Consider the following 26177-nt stretch of genomic DNA (forward strand, 5'->3'; position numbering starts at 1 on the left):
ATAAAGAGTTAGAAATTGATCTAAAAAAGATTAAAATGACAACACAAACTAAACTACAGTCACAGAAATTGTGAGAGAGGCATTGATTGAACTGCATGAACTATTCCAGCCGACACTAACTGATCATAAAAACTATTTCTAAAACTTGAAACAATCATCTTAGAGACATATAATAAAAAAAGACATGACTGTTATAAAACATTCTCAAAGTCACATCGAATAGGATTCAAAACTTTATTAATGATGTACTGGTGACCTGTCGTGACCCTGAACAGGATGAAGCAGAATAGAGAATGATGTGGACACTACTTTCAGAAGTTTGTGAGCTGATTCAACCAACATAAATAAAATGAATATAATAAAATGGAGAAAAAAGTAAAAAATAACACCATGAATATGTGTAAATAAACAAAAGTTGAGAAACAGCTCGATAAAACCAACAAAAGAGGATAAAAAGCCAGTTATCTCCCTCGGGAGGGGGCCGGGGGGCTTTAAGGTGTCTCTGCCCCGGGTCTGTGGTGTTGTTACTCCCGTGCCTGCAGCAAAGCTCCAGTTTTTTTTCTTTTTTCTCTCCCTGGGTCTCAGCAGGTTCACCCTCACACACTTTTTGCCTCCCTTCACACCGAATTCTCCCCTCGGTCACGTCGCTAATTGCGGCTCCTATCAACAGGTGGTCCGCCGGTCCCTGCCCCCTAAATCAGCTGTTTCGGAGCCGCCAGTGAACTGGGTTGCCCTCTTCCGCTCTGGATTTGATGTTTGAGAAAAAAATGCACAATTCAGCGTTTTTTCTCTCTCTCGCTCTCTTCCTGAATAGAGGAGGATGAGAGGCGTGAAGAGGAAGCAGACAATGCGGGGCTGCGGACCCCCGGGCGGCCGGCGTCCCCCCGCAGCCCGTCCTTCAGCCGCACACTTTATAAAGGTCATTATAGTAGCGGCGGTGTTGTTATTATCGCCTGTTGTGGCGGGGGCGGGTTTCGGGTCGGGGCAGGCGGTGATTGGCCGCGGTGACCCCCCGTGTGGCACCGTGCTTCCGTTCCGTGCCCGCGCGCAGGCGCAGCGACCCTCTCCTCTGATATTTTATTTACTCCCGAAACCCAAGATGGCTCCTGTGGATGTCTCAGTCCCATAGCAAATCGAGGATGCGAGCAGCTGCAGAAAAAACAACTTTTCCCCGCCCGTCGCGTCCTCTGGAGTTCGATCCGTATGCCGCGGAGGAGGCTCTAGCGTCCGTGTAGCCACCGAGCCGCCGTCGGAGCTCCGCGGAGCCGTCCTCGGTCCACCGATTTGGAGTAGTTTCGCGAAGTAGCTCTTCTCCTCGCCGTCTGTCCGGAGCGAGGTTCAGGCAGGCGGGCGGGCGCAGGCAGCTCTCTCAAATGGCCGAGCCGAGGAAAGTGCAGTTTGTCACCCTCTCGGCCTTCGCGGCCGGGGCGGCCGGGGAGTCCAGGAAACGCCGGCTGGAGGACGAGGCCGACTTCAACTTCGACGGAGCCGGGGAGGTCGAGGCAGTGACCGGGGCAGCGGGTGTCGCCGCCAGCAACGGTCGCCTCGGCAAGCCCGGCGACAGGGACAAGGCTGCCGCCGGGAGGAGGGCGACCGTGCGGCTCGTCCTGCCCCTGTCCGAGCCCGACGACCGCTCCTCCGCGGAGTTCAACTACGGGGAACTGATCCAGAACCTGCAGGTAAGCCGCCCCCCCCTCGTCTAACTCCCGGAACAGGAGCAGGCCGGCTGGGACCGGAGCCGGAGCGGAGTCGCGGCTCCGGGCTGTGCTTGTGCGGAGTTGTCACTGCTGAGAGAGGAGAGGGGGAAGCGGACCGAGCCCGGACCGGGGACCGGGCGAGTCCAGAGTCCACCCTGGAACTTCAGCCACACACACACACACACGCACGCGCGGACCACCTCCTCTTTTAGGGAGGTAAAGCCGGTCTCGTGCAGCTACCTGTGTCTTTCGACTTGCCCAGCAACAGCCGGGTCACACCGCCGCGAGGGCTCGTGGAAATGCCACATGCACGCGGCCCTCAGGCTGCGGGTGATACACAGATGATGGAAGTACCAGGATGTAGCCTGGGAGTCAGAGCTGTGGCATCACACACACACACACACACACACACACTCACACACACACACACCCCTCACGTCTCCTTACTGCACGCCCTGGATCTGCTCTGATTTTGCTTTATACCGCGTGAAGTAAGAAAAAAGTTTATAAAAAACTTATTTATTATCCGATATTTCTCTAAAAGAATAGAAATACTTTTTTAATCCCTGGAGCAAGTTCTTGGAAGATACCCCCACACAGGAAAAGAACAGAGTAAGTAAAAAAATAAGAAAAGTATCAATATTGCAGAATAAAGTAATGTTAAATTAGATATTGATACATACAGAGCAAAGTTAAGTGATGACTGGTGTAAATACACTGCGTGTGCGCATGCAAGGATGCAATAGGCACAAATAAAATGCACAGATACACACTCAGGCATGCCTCTAAATGAGCATAATTGAATTGTGATATATAATGTAAGAGATTAAAAAGAATCAAATGCAAATATTAAAACCATAATGATCCACAGGAAACGGGCATCTTTCCAGATACAAAATAGTCACATGTTCATGAACAGTAACAAATAAACCGGTACCATTAAGAGAATCACAAATGGATCCGAATTCATGACAAAGATAGTCATAACAACCTTGAAAACACACTTAAAGACCATCAAAACACATAAAACTATCACAGGAAGAGATCGATGAAACATTATGACATCTTTAATTACCTCACATGGACACAAAATGACTACAAGAGAGATTAGATAAACACTCTAAGAAAGAAAACATTCTTAAAAGGTGTTTAAAGAAATATCATGCAACTAACTCCGAAGACAAAACTACCCTGGAAAGTAAAACAGCTCTTAACTGTTGCTCAGCGATAACCACAACATTTTGACACATAATGACTATTAAAAATAAAACAAAGTCATCATAGAAATGGAAAATGACCTTAATGGGACTAATTGAACACAAGAAAATGACCATAAACTGGAGGCACGTTCACCTAAAAGACTTGATACCATCTGTGAAATATTTCCTGTTTATGTCCTGAGGGAGGTTGAGGGAGGTTGTGTTTTTTCTCCATGTTTTTATATGTTGTGGCTTCATAACATGGTTCACTCTCGGCTGGTCCATTATGTTTTGCTGGTGCTCTATTCATGTTTATTTCTTGGAGAGTTTGTGCTGGGGCTGAGCAGAGGGACGCGGCACTGGAGCTGGCAGTGTTTCAACTGGAGCACAGCAGTTGTTTAACTCCTCTTCTGACATCTGATCACCTCTGCTCACAGTTTTTAATCTTCAATATTCCCTCCAGGCAAAGAATAATCTTCCAAGCTTGACTTCAGCTCACACTCCCAGCGACCCCTTCAATGACGAGGAGAGAGAGCGGCTGCAGGTTGAAGCCCTGGCAAAAAAGTTTGAGAATAAATATGTGAGTTATTACTCTTTTCTTCTTCTTCTTCTTTTTTTTTTTATTTTAAGAAATGTAATTTCTATTGGAGCTTTCGTCCGGAGGCTGATACTAGCAGAGTTTCATAACTCTGATAACAGTTCGGAGTCGGACAGACATGAGTGGGAAAGCAAACATGTATTCAGGGCGACAAACAATAAAATGGTCACACTTTTTCCAAATAATCTCAAATAGGATTTTTTTCTTCCTTATAGTAAACGTCCGCATGAATCTACTTGCAATAAGCTAGTATTGGCTGCCCTCTTTTCCATTTCATAAAGAGTTATAGTGTCATAGAAGTGATTTATACACCATAACTCACAAACTTTCTTTAAACTGTCTGACAACAGCTGTTGTCATATTTCTGGATCAAAAACCTAATAAAAGCAGCAGAAGAAAGGAAATCAACACATGTTGTGGCACTTGCTGTTTTCATTAGCGGGGGATCTGATGATTTGAATGATTTACAGGCATTTATGCTACATTCTCCCTCTTTGCTCTATGTGCTCACACCTTTCAGTTATGAACGATGCTCAGACATAAGAGCTTTTTCTCTGCAGGGTGGCCGGCTTCACCCTTTGTAACGAGGCGAGGAACTCGCCCCATAAATACATCTTAAATACTGCGTTATATACCAGCTCACGGTCTTGGGGCTCTGGAGGCGATTTCAGCTGACTATGGAGGAAGGAAGATTACACAGGCGGGCTTCACATAGAAAAAAAAACGCGACCTGGACTTGAACCCGGGGCAGTTTTGCTGTGAGGCCGCTGTGTGGCTCTATGGGTTCAGCCATCCAAGAGGAACTCAAATGTGAAGTTGTTACTGCTCCACTTAGTGGTTAAGGTGGATATGGACATGGCCAGTTAGCACAAAGTCCCAGAGTTGGCCCAGGATCCAAAGGAGAGATTAAATCTCGGCCTCTGTGAGGATGAGCCGCACCGAGTTACAGGAAACTTTAATGTCTTCCCGGCTTCTTGGCTGCATAAACCTCAGTGAGCCTGTAGTTTGGACTCATGGTTGGAAATCTTTTACTCCCCTGGTGTGTGGACCCCATCTGTCTTTCTGTTGTGTTAAATAATTACAGTGAAGCCAGACACTGATCCACACACACCTGCTGAGACATACAGTAGAAGTCGTTTTCTAATCAGAGCACCGGGCAGCTCCCTGGGTCTGTGCTTCATTCTGAATTATGTGCAGATCTAATTTTGACAGCCCTCAGAGTAAATAAAACCTCTGAACGTCTCCGGGGGGAATCTTTTCCCAGGGAAACCACCAGTTCCTGGAAGCAAATTTCAAAGAACGACATTCTGTGGAGGAATTATTTCCTCAATCGTTGACCTTATTTTCACTCTTGTGTCAAACAGAAAGGCCAAAGTCTGCCCGTCAGAGGGTCAACTTTAGCCCTCCAGCTGACCTCGCAAAGTTTAAAAACTCGGAAGAAAACAGTGGCTGCTGTTTCTTCTTCACTCTCTCAGGATCATCCTGTTTTCAGAAGCAGATCCACCTTGTTGCCAGCAGGGTAGCATTAGCATCTGTCTCTTAATGTAATGATAAATGTGTGCACACTGAAGGCTGCAGTCAGTGTTTTCCCCTGACAAATGACAGGTTTTTACCAGTGGAAGTTTCAGATCTTTCAGCAGATTCAGCAGCTCTGAGTGAAGTCATTTGTTTCAATTTTGATGCAGTAAGAAAAAAAAGAAGTGAACCACAGGTAGAGGACCAGGCTTTTGGGTTTTGACTGCATGTTGCATTAATAAACATATGCAAATGGAACACAATTTCAATATGAATGATGTTGAAATATTTTAATTTCAGTTGTTTAAAAAAATACTTGGTTGGTTGTTTTTCTTTCTCTGAGGTTTCTTGTGTTGAACTTCACTCTTAACTCAGAGTGAAACATTCTTTTTAGCATATTTATCACTCCAAAGGACTTTTGTGCCATGGTTACTCTGTGGACTGATGAGTGTTTGTCAATATTTTAACAGGGAAACACTGGAAAGAAGAGGAAGGACAGGATGCAGGATTTGATTGATATCGGGTTTGGCTACGATGAGACGGACCCCTTTATAGACAACTCAGAAGCAGTGAGTATCCCTCACTTCATGTTCAAGATGCTCTTACCTGTTTTTCAGGTCTTTGAATTAGCGAAGTGCCTTATTTCTTTCTTTATCAGAGGATTTCACATTGTTCGCTTTACTTTATTGTCATCAGAATTTTTTTTACATTTATTTTGGGAGCTACTTCTCACACGTCTGACCCGATGCTCCTCACAGCTCGCTCCGTTGACGTCAACGCGATCCGGTCCTGGGCGAATATGAATTTCCTGCCTCGATGTATCCAAAACAGAGGCTTCGGTGGCACTTCTAAAGATAGACAGTTGTCCCTCATTACGACCAACCTGAGACTGAGGTCTAAAATTGTCCTCATGACTCATGAAGATGTCGACGCTCCTCGTGTCCACACGGGAATATGTGGCTGGTGTTTGTCTGCCTGTTTGTTGCTTAGCATTCAGGCCGTATCTCATTGTGTCTGGCTATAATAGCCAGAATTGTGCTCTTTCTATGGATTCTGTGCCATTAGATGATATTTGTTCGGGTGTTTTGATGGAGGCCCTTCAAGCACTCACAGACTGCAGCTATTTGAGACTTGTTTTTTGTCTGATATGATGGGAAAGTGTTCTCATTTCTGGCCTGAAGGGAATCTGAATTGTGATTTAAAAAAAAAAAAAAAAAGAAATGTTTTAAATGACTTATTTATTACGGCGCTCAGCTCGTCTCTCGTTTTCACGTGACAGCTGCTTCGTGAAACGGTCACAGAACACATTATGCGCGACTCAGAAATGTTTCGAAAACATGAGCATTTTGTCATGTAAGTGCAGCCATTGTTTCCCCAGAATCCTGTGATGTTTCACCTCACTCGGTCTTCCTTTGTTGTGTTTCTCAGTATGATGAGCTGGTGCCGGCCTCTCTGACCACAAAGCTGGGCGGGTTTTACATCAACACGGGCACGCTGCAGTTCAGAGCGGCCTCGGACTCCGAGGGAGAGGAGGACAAGGTGAGCTGACCGGAGCACCTACAGAACGCAGCAGGAGGGAAAGATTCCGTATTTTCAGTTTATTTGATGTTGGTTGTGTGTTTACTACAAATGGCTGTTTCCATATCTCACACACTTTGAATGTATTACTCTTTATTTAAATATCCAACATCAGTCTTCTTTTTAATGCACATTGCTACGCGTGTTGTTTGAATTAGGTCTGGTGTTTTACTGTAATTTGCTGACTTACGTTTTCAGCTTTTCTAACGAAGACATTCATAAAGTGTCCCCACAAGTGTAACAATTTTATAGTGATAATATTAATCATAAAGTATAACAAAATGTCCAAATGTTTGTTTAGAAAACAAATCACATGATGGACTAAAAATTACAAGTGCAGTATGTGGGATTGATGTAACGGCGCTGTTGACTGGCAGGACAGTGTTTTAGATTTTGCTCCACACTGTACATTAATCCCTGCATGGCGACGTATTGACCACAGCTGACATTAGTTAGAGGCAAAACGAAGAGCGGTGTTTCTCGGAAGAAGAAATTACAAACCAGAGATATATTAGCATCACCTATCAAGTGTTTGTATTTATCTAAAATCATATTATTAATGTAGCAACACAGATCCATTTTCATGCACGCTGCATCGTGGATCTTTTATGTGACTGTATGGGTTTCCCGCTTTCAGAAGCTGAACGTTGACAAGGAGCAGGTGATTAAGAAGAGGAAAAAGAAGGAGGTGAACAATCTGGAGGAGAAGAACACGAAAAAGAACAAGGTCCCCAAACAAGGGTGAGAGTCATGGCTGTGCCGTCGCTGTCTTGTGTTAGCTGCCGGGCCCCCGTGGTTTGAATTGATGGAAAAAAGCTCAATAAAGACCTCGGGAGTGGCTGAGCCAGCTGAAATATCTGCTGGGAGGACGTCACTCCACATGCATCTGTGAGGGGAAAGAAGAAAGAAAAACCCTCCCTCGTATCAAGTCGAAGCTTCTGAAAACACGTCCGTCTGAAACGCCGCCGGCAGCGTTTCCCCTCCGCTGTATTTTAAACGTTAACCTTTCGGTCACGCGAGGCTTTGCGGGGCTGCCGTGAATATGCGATGATGCATTTGTCCATCCTTTATGCCGCTAATCGCGCCCCCCCCCCCTTCCCCACTTCCCCCCCACCCCCGTGTGACATTATCCTCCTCCGCCTTTGTGCGGACCCTCTCATACATCCATCATGAGGCGGGGGATGCTGGCTGAGACGCGCTCTCAGTCGCAGTGACAAGCCAGCCACCTTCTAGAAAACGCTCCCATTATCTGCGCTCAGATATGCTGAATACTCCAGCAGGCTGCCATCCTGAAAACAGCCTCTAAAAATAGCAGCAGCTATTGCCATTGTGCCATCCTGAAACGTTATATATGTGTGAGGGGGAGTGTGTGTGTGTGTGTCAGTGTCAGATCTTTGGGAGCAGACTGCAGGTTAATCCTCTGAATCCTGAGTTTTCTTTGTCAGCATGGTGACGTCTCGGTTCCACAGTGAAAATTAGTTCACTGTCTTTCCAGGATTTCTGGAGTTTACCTAAGGAGACGTGAATCATTCTGATTTCAAACTTGCATTAGACTTTATCTTGATATTGTAATTTAGTGACAGAGCTTAAGTTTGTTGTTTCAGGGTTTTAAAGGCTCCAATAGATCCTTTAATTAGTTTTTGTTTGACATTAGCTGACACCAGTGCCTTTTTTTGGCAGGTAATTCAATATTATCAAAGTATGTGGACTGAAATCTCCAATATTCCTGTGTTGTTGTTGCTCATGTTGCAAATGTGACATGCTGGTAAATTTTGTCTGTTTGAACCGTCGCACTGCAGTTGTAAAGCTCTATTTCTCTGCTTTTAGATTAATTTTCTCGACATGGAACAGTTTAGGAGTTAAGGTTAAAAGCATTCATTAGCGTCAGCCTCATTCATTAAACTAACAGAGTGACAGAAAAACACCTCCGTCATGTATGAATGAGACCTTTTACAACTCAGTTCAAATCAGAATCATTAATAGGCTGGATTTGATAGCTGAGAAAAAAGGTAGACCGATTGAAAATGGGCTCCAAAGATGCTCTGAATAAACCCACAAGTGGCAGGAGTCGATCTGTAACTCCATGTTTTATTCACTAATGACTCCACATAAAGGAGGCAGGTTGGTCTGTGCTGTAGGAGTGGGTGTTTTAATTTTCATAATTAATGTTTCTTGTCCTGAGTGACTCTGCAAGGGGATCGCTGATGACATACACACACACACACACGATTCATGTGTTGGAAAATACATTAAAGTATTTATTAATTACATGTTTCATTCAGCTTCAGACCTTGATTTTTAGCAGGTTTATAACGGCTGTGTGTCCCTTCTTACTTTGGGATCAGTGTGTTTTGCTAAAAGACTGTTTGTCGTTTGTTCGTCCACCAGAGTGACGGCTCTGAACCTCCACCGGCCGGAGAAGAAGAAGAGGAAGAAGCTGATGAAGGACTCTCTGTACCTGGCGGCCATGCTCCGCCGTTTCACCCGGGAAAAGGAAGAGATAAAGAAGCAGACGCCCGGCGCGGCTCACCCCGGCCTGGTGGGAGGCGTGGCTAACAAGCCCCGCGCCGACAACGCCGCCAACCACCTGCTGCCGTCCAACTGCACCCACCCGCAGGGCAATGCCGCCGCCGCCGGGAACGACCTCTCGCTGGCGGACCTCACGTCGGACCCCGCCGTCCTGTCGCTGCTCGGCTCCGCCAACGAGAAGGAGCTGCAGGATCTCCTGGGCGACCTGGACTTCAGCGTGCTGGACACCGACCAGCAGCACGCCATGGTGGCAGCCAGGGAGAACGGCATTCTGGGAGTCGGCGTTCCGCCTCCTAAATCCGGAGGAGGAGGAGGAGGAGGAGGAGGAGGCGGCGGCGGTGGCGGCAGCCAGGGGCGAGGCCTGGGCTCGTCCGGCGGCCTGTTCTCCCCGCCTCCGCTGCCCGCCGGACTGCCTGCGCCGCTTATTAAACGCATCGAGGACCTGCGGGCGGTGAGTCAGCCGCGCTGCGTCGGTGGGCGGCCGCAATTACCTGCGAAGCCTCTTCACCCGAGTCAAACACAAATGGCGCCGGGGCTGAGGAAGTGGCGGAGAATGTTTATTGTTACTGTGGAGTCCAGCGAGAATCGCCTCCTCCTCTAAAGCTGCGGAGAACGGCGGCTCAAAGCCGGACCCTCGGGGTCTTTATGTAACTAAAGCAGCGGGGCTGGCACCGGCTTTTGAAGAGGTTCCTCTGCTCTCCTTGCTTTTATATCTCTGAGCCGCAGATCTTTTTTTAGATGTTGGTAAAAAAAAATCTAAAGAGGTAAGAAAGCAATTCAGGAGGAGGAGGCAGAGGTGAAGAGGAGGAAGGAAAAGAAGAAAGAATCGCTGGAATATTCTTTTATTGCTTCCAAAGAAAACATACAGGAAACACGAGCAAGACTCAGGGATATTTTCTTTAATTTGAAGCAAGAGTAGCCGGGTTTATTCAGTCCAAATCAAGCAAACAGAAGTGTTATTTTAGTTCCTTTCAATTTCAGGCTCAAACAAGCTGCACGTACGGACGTGTGCTTGGAGGAGACGGATCTGCTGCCTTTTAATGTCTAAGGTTTTATTTGCTCGCAATATACAAACTTATAAATAATGAACAATAATAAGCAGTTAATGGACCTCATGTCCTAAATAGTGATAGAAAAGCAGACATTAGTTTATTGTTTTATTCATGTTTCTCTATAAAGAAAAACATACATGGCAGCAGCTCTATAGTCATTTTCTGACTTATCATTTCAAATTTAATTCCAAATCAATAAGTCACTTTATCAAGTTACAGAAATTTACCAATGCTATTTTTTTAATTGATTTGCTTTTTGTCAGGCTTAAATTGTGTTATTTCTTCTGTTTAAATGTGAAATTTACAAGTTTGAACTGTGAAAATGTTATTTCAGGCCGCGTCGACCTGATTAATTGAGCCAATAATTCCTGATGGAGAGCTCCAGCTCAGTGGGCCCAGTCATGTTTATGCTCTGTTTTGTAAATGAGTTCAGCAGCTTGCTGAAATCATGGCTCCTTCGTCAAAAAATGCTGCGGTTTACTGGGAAGCGGAGACTCGTCTCTCACCGACCTGCACCGCAGTGACAATGACAGCAGCCTGAACCGTAGCGATGCTTTTGAGTTTTGTGCTTTCTAAACGTCTATCTAAAGGTTGAAGAGAGCTGGCATTCAGCCTCCCGGATGTGTTTATGTATTTATTTTTTTTGCTGTTGGTGCCGCGAGCTGACTCAACCCTTTCTGCCCGCAGGCCTCGCGGCAGTTTGATCAGGAGGGCAGGAAGAAATTCTTCACCCTGGACATGAATAACATTCTCCTGGAGTGAGTAGGACAGCTTTTAAATCACCGTCATCCTGAATCCCAGCTCGCTCTCCTCCTCCTCCTCGTCCTCCTCCAGCTCCAGCCTTGCTCGCTCATTTTCACCAGATTTCCCCCGCCACCTCTTCTGCTGTCTTTAAGTGTTTTGTTTTCTCTCTGTCTCTCATTGTCTGCGGTAATGACATGCTTCTCATTTCCATTCACCCCGCTCTCATTCCTCTGCCACTTCCCTTTGTTCTCCTCCTTGCTCTCCTTCAATCTCCCATCGCTCCCTTTGATTCTGCCTCTCTCTTTATTATCTTTCTCTCACAAGCGTCTCTCTCTCTCTCTCTCTCTCTCTCTCTCTGTCTCTCTCTCTCCTCCTCGCAGTATCGAGCTGCAGGTCCAGGAGCAGCCTCCTGAGGTGCGCTCAGAGATCTACGCACACATGGAGGCGTTTGTGCCGTGCAACAAAGAGGCGCTGCTCAAACGCCTGAAGAAGCTCAGCCTCAACATCCAGGTGGGTGAGGCCCGGCGGCGGAAGACATGCGTCCAGCCGGTCTGCAGCGCGGTCACTCTGGTCACGGTCGTGTTGCTGTCCCCCTCCGTCCGAACCAAACAGCACCATGTTTGCTATGAACTTTCAGATCTGCACACTGTTAATCTGAGCGTGTGTGAAAAAAGTGAAAATCTCTTTACCCAGTCGTCCAAAAGAATTCAGATTTCTGACATATTGTCGCTTCAGATCCAAGACAAATTCAGACATTATTTATTGGCTGTGATTTCATTTTCATCATTACACTCTTTAGTTTAATCTGCAGTGTTTTTACGTTCACACTGCAGCCTAAAGTGTTATAAATGTGACTTTTTTTTAAATTGACAGTGTGCTAATTTAGACGCACTCAAAATCAGTCCACTCTCCAATTTTTGGATTCATCGGATTATTCAAGTTACTCACTTTATCTTAGAATGGCAGTTTGATGTTGTCTAAATAACTACTGATCCTCAACTCAAGTTAACTTTATCTCTGTGGTACTTTTAGACAACTGCTGCTGGCACAAAGTGCTGTACGAAGTCATAAATGCATAAAGTGCAAGATGCAATAAGAACAAGGAAAACAATAAAAGACATTTAATAGACAGCAGAGACCAGGAGCAGAGTCTCAGGCTGAGTTGGAAGCCAATGAATAAACATTTGCTTTAAGATCTCTCTTAAAAATGGACAGTGAGGAGGAGATTCTGGTAATTAAATAATTATTTGGACATAATTGCTTCTCCCTGATATTCTGATGTTTTGTGCACCATACCCATTTTTTTTTGGATTGTCTTCATTATTGTATATCTGGCATGTTAAAAAGAAAAAAAAAAACACAGCAAATACAAGTGATATAATCATAATGTGAGTGAAAATCGTCAGCATACTGAACACCGTGACTGTAAACGTCATCACGTCCAGCAAGACGTGGAAGTTCGATTCCTGCGTCCGTAAATGAGGAATTTTCATTTATCCGCATCGTGAGTCTGTTTTATCTGAAGTGGATGTAAACACGTCAGTGTGATTACGAGCATCGTCTGATTACGGTCAGCTATCTCGTTTTTATGGTCGTGTAAACGGGCTCGGTCTGATCAGCACAAATCTGATTCTTATGAAATCCAGACACAAAGTCCAAGAGACTGAAACACAGTCGGCAGACGAGCGTTTAACTTTTGAGGAAGGTTTTCACTCTTTTCCACCGCGGCTTGATGTGTGTGTGTGTGTGTGTGTGTGTGTGTGTGAGAGTGCTGTCGCTGCATTGCCTCTGCCCTTCAGTAATAAAGTACAGGACGTCGTATTCTGCTCATATTGTTGATTTGTTATTCTCCAGTTGTTGGCGTTCAGCCTGTTGTGAACAACCAGGCTCTCTTTCTTAATCATAAAAATTAAAACTTTGATTTACAATCTGATGTCACTGCTCGAGAGTCTTTTCAAATAGAAACCAACAGGATGCTCGCGTTAATCATTTATACAGACTAAAGTCTTGTGATCCCTTTTTATAACACCGGTAGTTAAGATCAGATTTTCAACTGGGAAAGCAAAGCCTTCACTGACACACTAACAAACGCTTTAAGTGGATTTTTCTTGTCATCGAAAAGTGAATTTTCTCTCCAGTGTCACATTCAGGCCGTTGTTCTCTGAGGTGCAGTGATATTTCTGAGCCGGCCGTTGTGCCCCTAAAAGCTGATCTCCTTGTCCCTCCACGTAGTTTTGGGATTTTCTCACAGCTTGTAATCCGCAGCCGTCTGCGCTGCTTGACTTGTTAATGCGCAGAGATCTCAGTGTGGGCAGAGGAGTGCGGCGAGGGCTGAAACAGGCCTCCTAATGTCTCCAGTCACGCACCATTACAGCAGTGCTGTTGACAAGATAAATCAAAATGCTCCTCTTCTGTCTCCTGCTTCCACTTGTTTCTCTTTGTACTCAGTATTCGCTTTTTCCTTCCTTTTTTATCTGATCGCTCTGTTTCTTTTGTCTCCCTGTTGCTCTGCTTCCATTCCTTTTCCACTCTCCTCCCTCTGGCTTCAATTTTCTCTCCCTCCTCCTGACTTTTTTGTTTTTTCCCCTTTCCTCCACCACTCAGTCCATCTCCGCCTGTCTCTCTCTCTTTCAGGACGACCGGCTGCGGACGCCGCTGCTGAAGCTGAAGCTGGCGGTGTGCAGCGTGATGCCAGAGCAGATAACAAAATACAACATGGACTGCATGGCCAAGGTTGCAAAGTAAGGGGATTCTTCCCGTTTCAGAAGCAGAAGATAAGAAATCACTGGAAATGTTGCAGGAGGAGCCTCGGTCAGTCAGCCTTGTTGACGGAATTGCTTTGTTTGGCGAGTTTAGGAACGATCGAAGGACAGAGGAGGAAATAGAGGTGATCAAGAAATCAATATGAAAACACTGCAGTCAAAATGTATTGAAGGTTTAGAGTAAAGTATAAGAGGAAAGAATCAATCAAAGCCATAAGTGAGTCAAGAAAGTCAAAAAAGTAAAGTATGAAAATAAAAAGTTACAAAGAAATCGAAGAAAATGAAAAGGAAGGAAGTAATCAAGGAATTAAGTGTGACAACAATGGAATTGATCAAATTAGGACTCAATTATAAAAGGAATGAATCGCTCAATGAAGGGAGGAAGAAAACAGACATTCAGTTATTGAAAGGAGTGAAGACAACTTTAAAGGAGAGTTCATGTATTACTGAAAATCACATTCCCATTCAGCTCATTTAAAGCAAACATTTTAGCTACAAAAGTTGTAGTTTTATTTCTAGATTTCAACATTACAGTTTTGATTCAGATGATCAGTTAAAAAAAAAACTGCATTCTTCGAGGTTTTGCTATTTTACTGGTGCGTCTATTATCACTTTATTTTTGTCTGTTTGAAAATCATACCAAAGAACTCTGCAGTCATCAGACTCATTTTACCAAAAGTTTTTAGTATAATTGTTTCACTGCAGCTCAACCGAAACTAAACACAGTTAAAAGCTCCTGACGCCAAAAGTGATTTAATTTGCTCTGCGCTCATTTTTCATGAAGACCCTGCAGATGTGTGCGTCTGATGAAACGGTGTGACCCTGCCGAGTCCGACGCCGGTAAACGCAGCCTCTCCTCTTTCCCTGACGTTCTGACGTTTGTCCTGCAGGCAGCAGTCGGAGGAGGGCGACAAGAACGGCTCGGAGGAGGAGGACGAGGAGAAGCCCGGGAAGCGAGTGATGGGTCCGAGGAAGAAGTTTGTCTGGGATGACAAGCTCAGGTAACGAGCCGGGACCGTCCTGCTGGAGCTCAGCGGGTCGACAGAGCTCAGCGGAAGCCGCTGAAGAGCGTTCAGAGAAAGAAAAACATGCATCACAGCTCAGCTTGACCTCATTTTCTTTTTTTGTTTCTGTGGATTTCTTTTGAAGTTACCTGTACCCAGGTGATGGGTAAACACTGCAGACTGCTGGTTAACCTGCTGTTACTGCAGTATTGTTGCTCTGTTGGCTCACTGCATTCAAAACCCGCTGATTTTTTTTAAAGGTCTTCAAGGTTTTTAGACGATTCAAAGCCTCAGTGTTCCAGTGACGTTTCTCATTTATATTTCATCCGTCCTTTCATTTGTGTCACTTTGAAGTTGACTTTGAGGCCCTGCTGAGGTGTTACTATCTGGGGAAAACAAAAAAAAAAAAAAAAAACTCAGACGAGTCAATACCAGCAGAGGAAAATGCATCTTTGTTTCTCAGCTTTTTGTGGATTTCTGGATTAATGATACTCCCACTTTATCATTCGTTGAAACAAGATTTTGACACATAAATCTGCTCATCAAAGCTTCATTAATGTGAAAACCCAGCACGATAAATTGTTAGAATGAAAAAGGAAAAGAAAAAAAAAAAAAGCAGACTCTCACGCAGCCGCCCGTCGTCTCGTCACCCTGAGTCGATCAGCTGCGACAGCCTGGAGATTAACCCGACGGTGTTCTCTCCATCTGCAGCCCGGCTGGGGCCTCAGCTCTGACGGATGTGTGTTTGTGCAGGAACCTGCTGTGCAGCCTGGTGCGAGTGAAGCTCAGCTGCTACGAGATGGAGAGCCAGTGCTCTCTGTCTGTGGAGGACTACCTCAAGGCCTTCCTGGAGAACGAGGTCAAACCGCTGTGGCCCAAGGGCTGGATGCAGACCAGGTCCGTCCGTCCGTCCGTCTGCTCCTCTGTGCTTTTGTTTTTCTGTGTGCGTTTTACCACCTTCCTGACACACTGTCGTGTATTAACAGGTTTATGCGTACAGCACAGCTGCAACACAGATCAGGAGACAATCACAATCCAGACTCATTGTTACTGAACCTTGTTTTTCTTCCGATATAGTAATTGTACATCAGTCACAATCATACAAGGCAAGTTGGAAAATTGATTGATGGCTGTAACTTGAAAACTATAATCAGCAAATGAAGCAAAAACTTTTTTAGTCGGCACTTTTTAACAAATGACACATTATATGTTAGAACAATGGAATCCAGGAGCAAGGAGTCATTGTTTTGCAGGCGAAGAATGCGAAGACTTTTTAAGCACGAAACTGAAATATGTGCCGTTTTGGTCAGTATAATGCTCGTTGTCAACATGTTTCAGGCTGACGTCAATGAAGTATCCTCAGATTGCACTTTAGGGTGTGTTGTTTTTAAATGAATGCCTTATTGAGGGACATGAACGTCTGTGCGTCTTAAAAAACGGTGGTGATGTTTGTTGCTTGGCGTGCAGGGCGATCAGAAAGCAACGAGAATGAAGGAATCCTTACATTTCCAACATCATTGGAGGAAATAAATGCAAAAACATGTCAGTTTGATTATTAAGTGCTGTAACTTGACTCTTTAGTTGAGTCAGTTCCAGATCTGAACTCCACACAGGAGCTGAAGGAGCCTCTATTGTTCTCGTGCAGTCAAACGGTGTAAATCCACCGAGTTAAAGCAGCCTGTCTGTTTATTTCAAAGCCTCCAAGGTCTTCAATTCTCATGTTTTACTATCAGCTGAACCCGGCTGTGACCCTGCTGTTCATATTCCTGAGTTGGTATTCAACACCCTTTGTGTTTATTTCTGCGTGTTTTCAGGATCCTGTTCAAGGAGAGTCTCACTGTCCACAATCACCTCACTGGAAACCTGTGAGTGTTCACTTCACTTCATAGCAGCTCTTACTGCTCCAGGAACACAAACCTCTCAAGGCTTCCTCTTGAGTCTGAATGCAAAATGTCAACAGGAGGTTGAATATTTTCTGGTGTTTTCTTTTTTTCCTGTGCAGAGTCAAGAGGAGAATGGTGCCTGGACCCAAGGCCAAAGCCAAGGTGAGTGACGGCTCAGGCTGAGCGTCGCTTATTGTCGTCGCTCCAGTCCTCCTGCGGAGAGTTAATACCACCAGCGTCTTGTCTGTCTGCTTTAGTGTCGTATGTGATGATGAGTGAACACACATTTGAAGAAGGAGCTGCGAAGTGTCGTTTCTGTAATGAAGTGTGAACATCAGCTGATCGCTGACGTTTTTCTGTCTGTTGGATCCTCAGGAGGGTCTCTGGATCCACAAACCTCCGCTCACCATGACCACCTCCTCCTCCTCGCTGCCCACCTCGGCGCCCGCCCTGACCTCGGGGCGCCCGCCTCCCCCCTCCTCCTCCTCCTCGGCGCTGGAGCCCATCTGCCTGTCGGACTCTCTGGACGAGGACCTGACGGCGCCCTCGCTGGACTCCATCTCTCACGCTCTGGCCTTCCTCAGCAACGCGACCAAGGGCCTGTGCCCGTCGGACAGCCCCCTGTCGCCCCCGCCCCTGCAGATGCCCACGTCGTCCCCGCCCCCCGTCGCCCCCCCACTACCCCTCGGCCTCTCAGCTGTCGTCCGGTTGCGCGGCGCAGCAGCACTCCCTGTCGAAGGCGGACGGCGCGCCGCAGGCCGCCGCGCCTTCTGGGAATTTGCCAACGACCACCACAACGCTACCGACCTCCTCGTCTACCTCCTCTTCCTCGGCTCCGGCCGCCGCCTCCATGGCCCGCGTGCAGGCGGCGGCCCTGACGCTGGCCTCCAGGACCGCGGACGGCCACTACGGCGCCATCAAGGGACCGGGCGCCGCGGGCCAAGCACAGACTCAGAGACACGTCGCCATGGCGTCGCCCAATCACAGGCCGGGCTCCGTGATAGGCAAGATGCCCCCGCACCCTTCCCCCTCGCCTCCGAAGCAGCGGCCCCCACCCACGGCGTCGCCGCTGCTCGCCCCGCATCAGAAGGGCTTCGCCAGCCCGGCGGGGATTCTGGGAACGATGGGCGGCGCCGCGGGACTCGCCAAGAGCAGCGGAAAGCCCAGCAGCAACGGCGGCGCCGTCGCCCCCTCCTCCTCCTCCTCCTCCTCGTCCTCCTCCCCCTCCGCGCAGTCCCGCTCCAACTCTACCTCCCACCACGGCCTGCAGTCCTTCTGCCCCCCCTCCCCCGCCACCTCCTCGCCGTCCCCCACCTCCCAGGTCAAGCCTCACACGCACCACTACCACCAGCCCAACTTCATCACGCCCATGCAGGCCACCCTCACCAAGTCGTCCCACAGCAGCAACTCGTCGCCCATCATCAAACTGACGCCCCGCCCCCCGGCGCCCACCCCGCCCCCCTCCTCCTCCTCGTCCCCCTCGCCGTCCTCCTCGCCCTCGCACCCTCTGCCCCACCAGATGATCTCCAGCCAGCCGCAGCAGCACCAGTATTCCCCCAAAGCGCCCAAGACGTTCCGGCCCCCCTACAGCGCGGCGGCAAGCGGCCAGGCCAAGCAGACGGCGAGCAGCCACAGCTTCGCCAGCGCCCAGAAACCTCAGTCCACCACGAGCAACAGTAGCATCCTCAACCACTCCAGCGGCAAGGCGGCCGCGTCGGCGATCTGCGGCCACCCCGACAAAACCCCGCCGTCGTCCGCGCCGTCGGCCTCGGCCAATCACGGGCCGAGGCAGCGGGTGGTGGGAGGGGCCAGCCAGGCCTCGAAGGCGGGGAACGGCTGGGTGGCGTCAGGGACTCTGGCCACGTCCTCAACAACATCACACCTCTCACAGGTTGGTGGACACACTGGTGAGGCCGCCGCCGCGGTCCGGCCGGGGCTAAATGTCCGGAGGTGTTCTGTGTGCAGGTATCGACCGCCGGCTCCGCCCTCCTGGGGAACCCCTCCACCCTGCCGCTCGGCTTCGGGATGCTGGGAGGCCTGGTGCCCGTCTCGCTGCCCTTCCAGTTCCCCTCGCTGCTCAACTTCAGCCCTCCTGGAGCCCCGGGGGCAGCCGGCATGGGCTCGGCCCCCAGCGCCAACTCAGGATACCCGCTAGCACAAAGCGACCTGCTGGGTGAGCGAACGGACGCCGTCTGGGTCAGTTAGGAGATCAGTCATCGCTGAGCAGAACAGACGGGTCAGAGTGTTGAAGCCTGGAGCTCAGAGGGTGTTCTGTTCTTTTAGGGCTGAACCACAATGAATCAGCAAAGTGGAGCTTAGGAAGTTCAGGAACTTTTACGTGCCTGACCTATGACCTCTGTCGTTATCTGGTCTATTATGGGATGTTGAGTTTGACCCTCCTGCTGCAGATTAAAGCAAAGGGAAAAAAACAGTAATTCCCACTGATCATTTGAAGTATAAGACTGGTTGATTCTTTGTGGAGTTTCGACTCTTCATTTAGAATGTGGACATTTATTTTGAGTTCATTCTGTAACTAAACCACCTCTGCTGTAACTAACCCCCCCCCCCCGTTGTTCCACGTCACCCTGACCATGGGTGTTGTTGTGTTCCTTCCTCTCATCCGCCCACCTCCCTCCATCTCTCCTCAGATCTGTATAAGAGTCTCCAGTCAGGGTCGCAGGCTGCCCTACCTCCTCACTTGCAGCTTGCTTTCTCAGGTAATCTGCATCCCTCCTCCTCCTCCTCCTCCTCTTCCTCTTCCTCCATCTGTTCGTCGCCCTCCCGCAGACGTTTCCTCCTCTAACTTTCTGCTCGCTGCAGTTTGTGCGGCGCCCGGCATGCCTCCGGTTCGACCTCCCGTCGCCGTCGCCGCACGTCGTCTTAGATGTCTCCGATCGCGACGAGGCTCCGCGTTCCTCCCGCGAGCTGCAGATGGTTCTTTGATTTGGGAGCAGCTGTCTGATTAACATGTGAATCCGCAGCGTGCGATTCAGCGGCACGAATTATGAAAAACAATCCGCAAGTCTCTCCATCCACCTGCAGCCGCCGTAGACGAGAAATCTCTGTTTATCAAAGAGCCATGTGACCTCCTGACCCCGGAGCCTCCTGCACAGCAGCAGCAGCCTGTGGCACCGAGTCAGTGTGGATTTCAACCAGGAACTCCAAACTTTGACTTTATTACCAGTTTTTTATGTTCATCTTAAAATAGTACCGACCTTGTTGAATCTTGGATCAGAGTGACGGTTGAAGCTCAGGCTGCTGCTTCTCACACAGGATGATGATGATGATGATGATGATGATGATGATGCTCCTCCAGTTGCTAAACATCTGTGAACATCTTGTCCCGCCTCTCAGATGCGAACCAAAGCCAGAGTGGAGACATGAAGCGGAAACCCCACTGACCAATCAGAGTCTCCGGAGGCGGCGCCTCCACCAATAGGAATCTTCAGCTCTGCGGCGACGGGGGCGGGGCTCCACGGCGGCAGCGGCGGCGTGAGGGGGCGGGGCTCCACGGCCCCATCCGAACACGGACCTAAAGCAGAGCTACACGTGGCAATGACAAATTAATTTAACTGTATTTTCTAACGAACCGGGTATGAGAACAAGACCGAGCGAATGATGAGAACACTTCTTTTCTGTTTGTTTTTATTTGTGTCAACATGTTTACATACGACCGACCTTGATCACTGTGGAATGAGTGCGAGCGAGAGAGCGAGGCGGCGCCGGCGGCGGTACAGAGGAAGAGGAGCGCGCTACCTAGATGAATAATTTATGTTTAAGCTTACGTGGCATCAGAGAACTTCTTCTCGCAGTACACAAAAAAAAAAAAAAAGAAGAGGAAAAACAGTAAAGTTTTAATTTGTTTTTCTGTCTTTTGGTCTCCCGCCTGGGAATCGTCGTGTGTAGAAGTTTATCGTTGGTCACCTCTGCTCCCACAAATGACTGTTAAGTAGTAGCTTAAATAAATATTGATAAATTATTTGTAATTTACACAGGGACAAAAACATGTGTGCGAGTGTGTGTGTGTGTTGAGGTTGAACAGATTGTGTGCGTGTGTGTGTGTGTACAGAAAAGACACGCTATACTGTTAATGTGTGTGTGTGAGTGGGTCCGGACGCGTTTCCCCCCCTTCAATAACGAGCGAGTGGCAGCCTGTCGCCCCTCTCTCGCTCGGTGTGTTTTTGGTGCTGTTTAATCACACTGGACCTTTTCTGGAAATGGAAAAAAAAAAAAAAAAAAAAAAAGACTTGAATTGATAAAGTTTCGGGCTCCTCGTCTGGACGGAGGAGCCGCCTGTGAGAGAGGGGAGAAACTATAAGATTGTAGCCTACTTGAATTTTTTTTTCTTTTTTTTAAAAAAGAGTTAAGTTTTTTTTTTATTATTTACTTTATCTGCTTACTGACTCGAACCTATTTAATAACAGAAAACGCCTTAGTTTGTATTGAAAAAGTATGAATAAGATCTATGCAGGACTGTAAACGCTCAATGCAAAAGTGCAAGTTTGTCGCTTGGCTTTCAACCTCTTCTCCACTTGTCCGTGCGTTTCTGGAGGCGTGAATGTTTGTGGACGATTCCGCGTCACTCGAGACTCCTCTTTTCTCTCTGGCCTGCGTTCAGACGCGAATCCGAGTTGACTTCAGCTGCAGGGCGACAGAAAACCACAACTTCAAACCGAATCGGTCCAAACGTTTCACACAGAACAGCCATGCTGTTCCTCTGATGGAAAACCACAGATTTTTACTTTGAAACCATCAGGTGAATGTGTGGACGCGGTGTTTTTTATTTTAAATTATTGAAGTTGAAATGTTATACATTTCAGCTGAAGTTATTTTTAACATTCAAGACTGGAATAGAGTGAAAATAAAAATAATCTAATGGGTCAACTGTTAGTATCTGCACTGTAGTTATATAATAAACATAATATACTTATTAAATATCCTCAACCTGTGATGAAGTTGCACTCAGACCTGACTGTAGCAGCAGCTGCTGAGCGTTTCGGCGCCATCGAGGCTGAAGTTGAACCGGGCGCGTCTGAACGCCAGCAGAAAGCCTCCCTCAGCCTGAATACCTCCGTTAACACACCGTTCTTCCTGAGTCTCTCTGACCGCCTCCCTCCAGTGTGACCGGCCGCACCGAGAACGACGCCAAAGATTGTTCCGTAGCTCCTGTGATGGGGTGCCGCCGGTCCTCCCTGACCCCTGACCCCACCCTGACACCCGACACCATGTGTGAAGTCATGTGACTGGAGCAGTGGGTGACTTTAATAAAATTGTGCTTTCTTTGGGGAGGGGGAGGGTGAAGACACATTTCGTGGTTATCTGGTTACTTAATTTGGTCTTTTGTAGATTATTTTTGTGTGTCTGTCATGAGAATTAAACAGAACAGGTGGTTTTCACAAAGACTCCTTCATTTTCTTCCATGTAGAGTCAGCCGACCACTCGGGCAGATTTTCAGGTCATTTTATATTGACGAGTTTGATACCAAGGTATTCTTTATCACTCATTTTATTCCAACAGTGATAAAACACAGGGCTTTGATGATTTCAATACTAGGAGAGCATAATAAATATAACTACCACATGACTTTAGATTTTATACAAGATTTAATCAATAACTAGTTTGGTTTGTAAAAGGATTCCAGTTAAGCTTTTTAGAGATGAGAAATGTTCTTAAAATGATGAAACTTTCTTATAGTTATAATAAAGTTAAGTCATAATGAAAGTGTATAAACTGTCAAGATAACCCAGTCTATAGCATTTACTGCAGATTGTTGCTGAGAATGATTTTTTTTAAATCACATTTAGAAGCTATTCAGGCTCACTGATTGTGTAAACTCCAGCCTCCAAAAGACAAACCAACAGCACAGCGTCACAGTTACAATGAATATGCTTTATTTTTCCTTTTACAAAAACAAACAAAACAGAAAAAGAAAGAAGAAAAAAAAAATATCACGGTCTAGAAATACAGGTATACAAGAAGTAATACGCTGGGAGTATTTGCAGTTGAACGCCTGGTTGTCAACAGCCAGTCTGATGATGATAAAAAATGAGTTACTGGAGTGGATGTTAAAGCTTCAAACCCTGTCAAATCCTGCCAAGTCGGCGATTTCAGGAGAAGCCCAAACCTCTCGGCACAGAATCTGGAGGGGGAGAAGCTCGGCGGAGGAGCCGCCTGCTGCTCCTGTCGGTAATCAGAACCACCCGGCGGCGGCGGCGGCTCTGTCCGGGTTACGGTGAACGAGGAGGGAACACGGCGGATATGATACGAAGCTTGGAGCAGAAAAAGAGTGTGGGGCGTCGACTTGGTGTTTCCTCCCCATCTGCAGTGGAACCGTCGCCCCGCTTATGTTCTTATTTAGTGTCTAAGGCACTTTTAAAGAAACATACTGTTAAGTGGTCGGCCGAATCGTCCGGGATGCGAAGGTTTTAGAGAAGTGAATGTGGTGGTTCAGAGAAGGGGGGGGGGGTAAAGACGAAGTGCTCGGGGGTCTGTTGGTGGCGTCGACTGGTAAAATAATGGCACAAATTACATTCGAGTCAAGTTTCTAAAGATCACAGCGACGTTTCACGTAGTGAAGGTCCGTCAGAAAACAGAGCGGGACCGCTTCGACCGTCTGGGTGAAAAAAAAGGAAGTGTTCTACTTTTGGCTCTACATTATTCCACATTTCCCACAATGCACCACGGGCATCGCCAAAACAGCAGGTCGGTCACTCAAAAGATGGAAAAGATGTCGATATTTTAGCCTTTTCAGGTTAATTCTTGAACTTTTCCCACCTGCCTGCTGGTGAGGATGATGCTTGTCCCTGAATCAGGTCTTCAAACGCAGGATTAAGAAATATGTCACTTATAAAGATTTAAATCATTTTAATGCAACGTTTCTTCACCCAGACGGTCGATTAGTGTTTTAGAAAACTGGAAACACCTTTGAGTTGGTCAAAACAAAACGCTTTTCTGGAATTGATCAACTTTAATACAAAGTGGGGCAAAGTTCAAGCACTGAAATGTGTTGAGACGACGACTATTTTCACCCTGTCTCCATTTCTACTCAAAAAAAAAAAAAAAAAAAAAAAGTGTTTTAATACCCATTTAGTGTCACATCGATGAGTGCTTCCAGTTAAGAGCTTCATTTCTTCCTGCCTCCAGTTTTTAAAATCGCTCGGTGCAGTTGTTGCTGCGTTTTCCAGCATCTTTGCGTCGCTGCAGCTCGGCGCCGGCGGCTTCCCGGCTCGCCCGGCGACACACGTTCCAACAGTTAACGCTGAGATGAAGCAACGGAGGAGATAAAATACGTTTTTTTTCACAGTAATACATCGTCAATTCAGAGTCCGCGTCTTTCTATTGCATGTCCCGAGATGTTGGAAGCGCCGCCGCGCTCCTGTCAGTCTGAGCGGCGTGAGGAGGGGGCGGAGCCTGATCGTACTTTCGGGGTGAAGAGCGGTGTGAGCTAATGTCTGCACAACCCGCAGCCTCCTCCCGCCTGGGTAAAAAAAAAAAACAACCAAAAAAAAAAAAACAAAAAAGGAAAGCGCTGGCGGCTATGCATACGGTCTCAATAAGAAGCGGAGCGGATGGGGTGGAGCCTGATTGGACGGGAGCGGCGGCGATGTTGAGGTGAGACGCGGCCGGCGGACGAGCCGGGAGCAGCAGCTGGCCGGAGGAGGACAGTAAGGCAGGAGTGTCCGTCTGCCCCCTGCGCTGGAGTTTCCCTGCACGTGGATACAAAAAGGGCAGAGACGACACGGCCAGGCTCCGCCCCGCCGGGACCGGGACGGCTCGACGCCAAACCTTCTGACCAGTCAGTGGCTTCAAATGAGGACAGGAAAAAACAAAAACAAAAGAAAAACACACCGTGGAGGATCTTTGGAGAAAAAATGGAGGTGACGTGAAGTGACGTGAGGAGGAGGTGGTGAGGCGTGACGGCGCTGCGTCTTCACTCCATGTTGGACGCCTGCGTCTCATTGAAGTCGCTGGCGCGGCTGTCGGCGTCGTCGTCCGACATGTCGACCGAGGCGCCGTCCAGGTTGAGGTTGCGGCGGCCCGAGCGGCCGGAGGAGAAGCTGCTGACGGGGCCGCCGCGCCTGGGCGGGACATAAAACCACAGGGCAAAAGGCTCAGGACGGCGGGACGGGGCGAGCAGGAGATCGGATGGAGAGACCTTCTCTCTGAACTCTGAACAGCTGCTGCGATTCTTATTCCTGCCACCAGACTGCGCTGCTGTCTGCTCACTGCTTCATCTCTATCTTAAACTACATGATGAGATATTGGAGCTTGGTTTCCAAGCAGCATCTCAGCATCAGTTAGAATGTAAATTTGGAGAACTTCCCAATGAAACAGCAGTTAAAATCATCTCATTATCAGAATGTCAATAAACCTATAATAGCAAATTGATCAGAGCAATAAAACCACCGAACACGACAGAAGTCACGGTCCTGGACCGAGGTCTGTTGAGCTCCGGTACCTGAGGCGGTTCTTCAGAGACGTCACCTCCCGGGTGAGGCCCTCGCTGGCCTCGGTGGCGTCGTCCAGCTCCCTCTGCAGCTTCCTGCGGGAGGCGTTGGCGCGGGTGGCTTCCTCCTCCGCCTCCTCCAGCTGACGTTTCAGCTGCTTCATGCGGGAGTTGGCCTTTTCCATCTGACGGAGGACGGACGGGGAAACAGGAAGTGAGGAAGTGAAGAACAAGAGAAACATTCACACTGCATTCCTGCATGAAGAGCCAATACCTGCTCCTTGTACTGGTCGGCATGGCGACGCTCGTCCTCCACCTGCATCATCACCTCCTTCAGCTTCTTCTCGGTGCGCCGGACGATCTTGTTGGCCGCTGCTCGTTCCCTGGAGGCGGAGCAGAGCGGAGTGAGACACCGGGTCGTGAAACTCACCGGCGGAGTGACGCAGCGGGACGCTCACTTGGCCTCCTGCTCCAGCTGCTCCTCCAGCTGCAGGATTTTGGCCTCCAGAGCAGTGATGGACGCCTTGAACTTGGACTTCACGGCTCCTTCCAGCTCCGCCAGCTTTGCTTTCAACTCCTGTTTGTGAAACCGAAGCGTTAAAATCCAACAACGAACGAGAAGAGGAACCTGTGCAGCAGTGGAACGTAGAGCTCAGAGCTGACGGCGGCAGACCTTGTTCTGCCGCTCCATCTGCTGCCGAGCGCTCTCACTCTTCTGGGCGGCGCTGCGCTCTGCAGCCAGCTCGGTGTTCAAGGTGTCGACCTGAGGAGGAGGGGATCAACAGCCGAGTCACAACCAGCAGAACGAGTGAATCCTTTTCGGAGTGCGGCGCGGTGCGGCGCTCCCACCTGAACCGTGGTCTTCCTGAAGCGGTCGTTGAGGAGCTCCATGTTGCCCTGCTCCTCCTCCAGCTCCTCCTCCAGCTGGGCGATGCGAGCCTCCAGCCTCCTCTTCTCCTCCAGCAGAGACGACCTGACGGGGAAAAAAAAACCAAATCAGCGGTTACGTCGACTGTGGTGGTGGAGACGAGGTGCCGGCGGCCGGAGATACTGACTTCCCGGAGGCGCTGTTGGAGATCTCGTCGGCCAGCTCGTCCCGCTCCTGCTCGGCGTGTCGACGGGCTCGCTCCGACGCCGCGTGGTCCTGCAGACGCACACACAGCCGTCACC

At 48.2% G+C, this 26177-nt stretch overlaps 2 protein-coding genes across 9 annotated transcripts in view; one reads left to right on the plus strand and one right to left on the minus strand.

Annotated features, from left to right (window-relative positions):
- The first annotated feature begins 1099 nt into the window (after window positions 1-1099).
- ubn2a (ubinuclein 2a) lies at window positions 1100-21041 on the plus strand. Its single transcript, XM_030094633.1, is given in 18 exon segments — window positions 1100-1679; window positions 3360-3476; window positions 5480-5578; window positions 6438-6548; window positions 7225-7328; window positions 8976-9567; window positions 10856-10926; window positions 11293-11422; window positions 13547-13653; window positions 14565-14675; window positions 15432-15575; window positions 16493-16543; window positions 16681-16723; window positions 16937-17233; window positions 17235-18452; window positions 18527-18734; window positions 19210-19278; window positions 19916-21041. Coding segments are annotated over 18 exon segments (3825 nt in total). The 5' UTR covers window positions 1100-1373; the 3' UTR covers window positions 19963-21041.
- A 3412-nt stretch (window positions 21042-24453) lies between these two features.
- myh10 (myosin, heavy chain 10, non-muscle) overlaps window positions 24454-26177 on the minus strand; it is a 41240-nt gene continuing 39516 nt past the window's right edge. For 4 of the 8 annotated variants that reach the window (XM_030094625.1, XM_030094623.1, XM_030094622.1 and 1 more), the window contains 7 exons: window positions 26063-26151; window positions 25857-25980; window positions 25681-25770; window positions 25466-25584; window positions 25282-25390; window positions 25020-25192; window positions 24454-24639 (listed from right to left, as the gene is read on the minus strand). In XM_030094625.1, the coding sequence (XP_029950485.1) occupies window positions 24492-24639; window positions 25020-25192; window positions 25282-25390; window positions 25466-25584; window positions 25681-25770; window positions 25857-25980; window positions 26063-26151 (852 nt within the window). In that variant the 3' untranslated portion in view covers window positions 24454-24491. The remainder of the gene's footprint in view (window positions 24640-25019; window positions 25193-25281; window positions 25391-25465; window positions 25585-25680; window positions 25771-25856; window positions 25981-26062; window positions 26152-26177) is intronic. The other 4 variants (XM_030094628.1, XM_030094627.1, XM_030094626.1 and 1 more) reach the window with 2 other exon arrangements.

Source organism: Salarias fasciatus, chromosome 6 (genome assembly GCF_902148845.1).
Source record: "Salarias fasciatus chromosome 6, fSalaFa1.1, whole genome shotgun sequence".
Classification (NCBI taxonomy): domain Eukaryota; kingdom Metazoa; phylum Chordata; class Actinopteri; order Blenniiformes; family Blenniidae; genus Salarias; species Salarias fasciatus.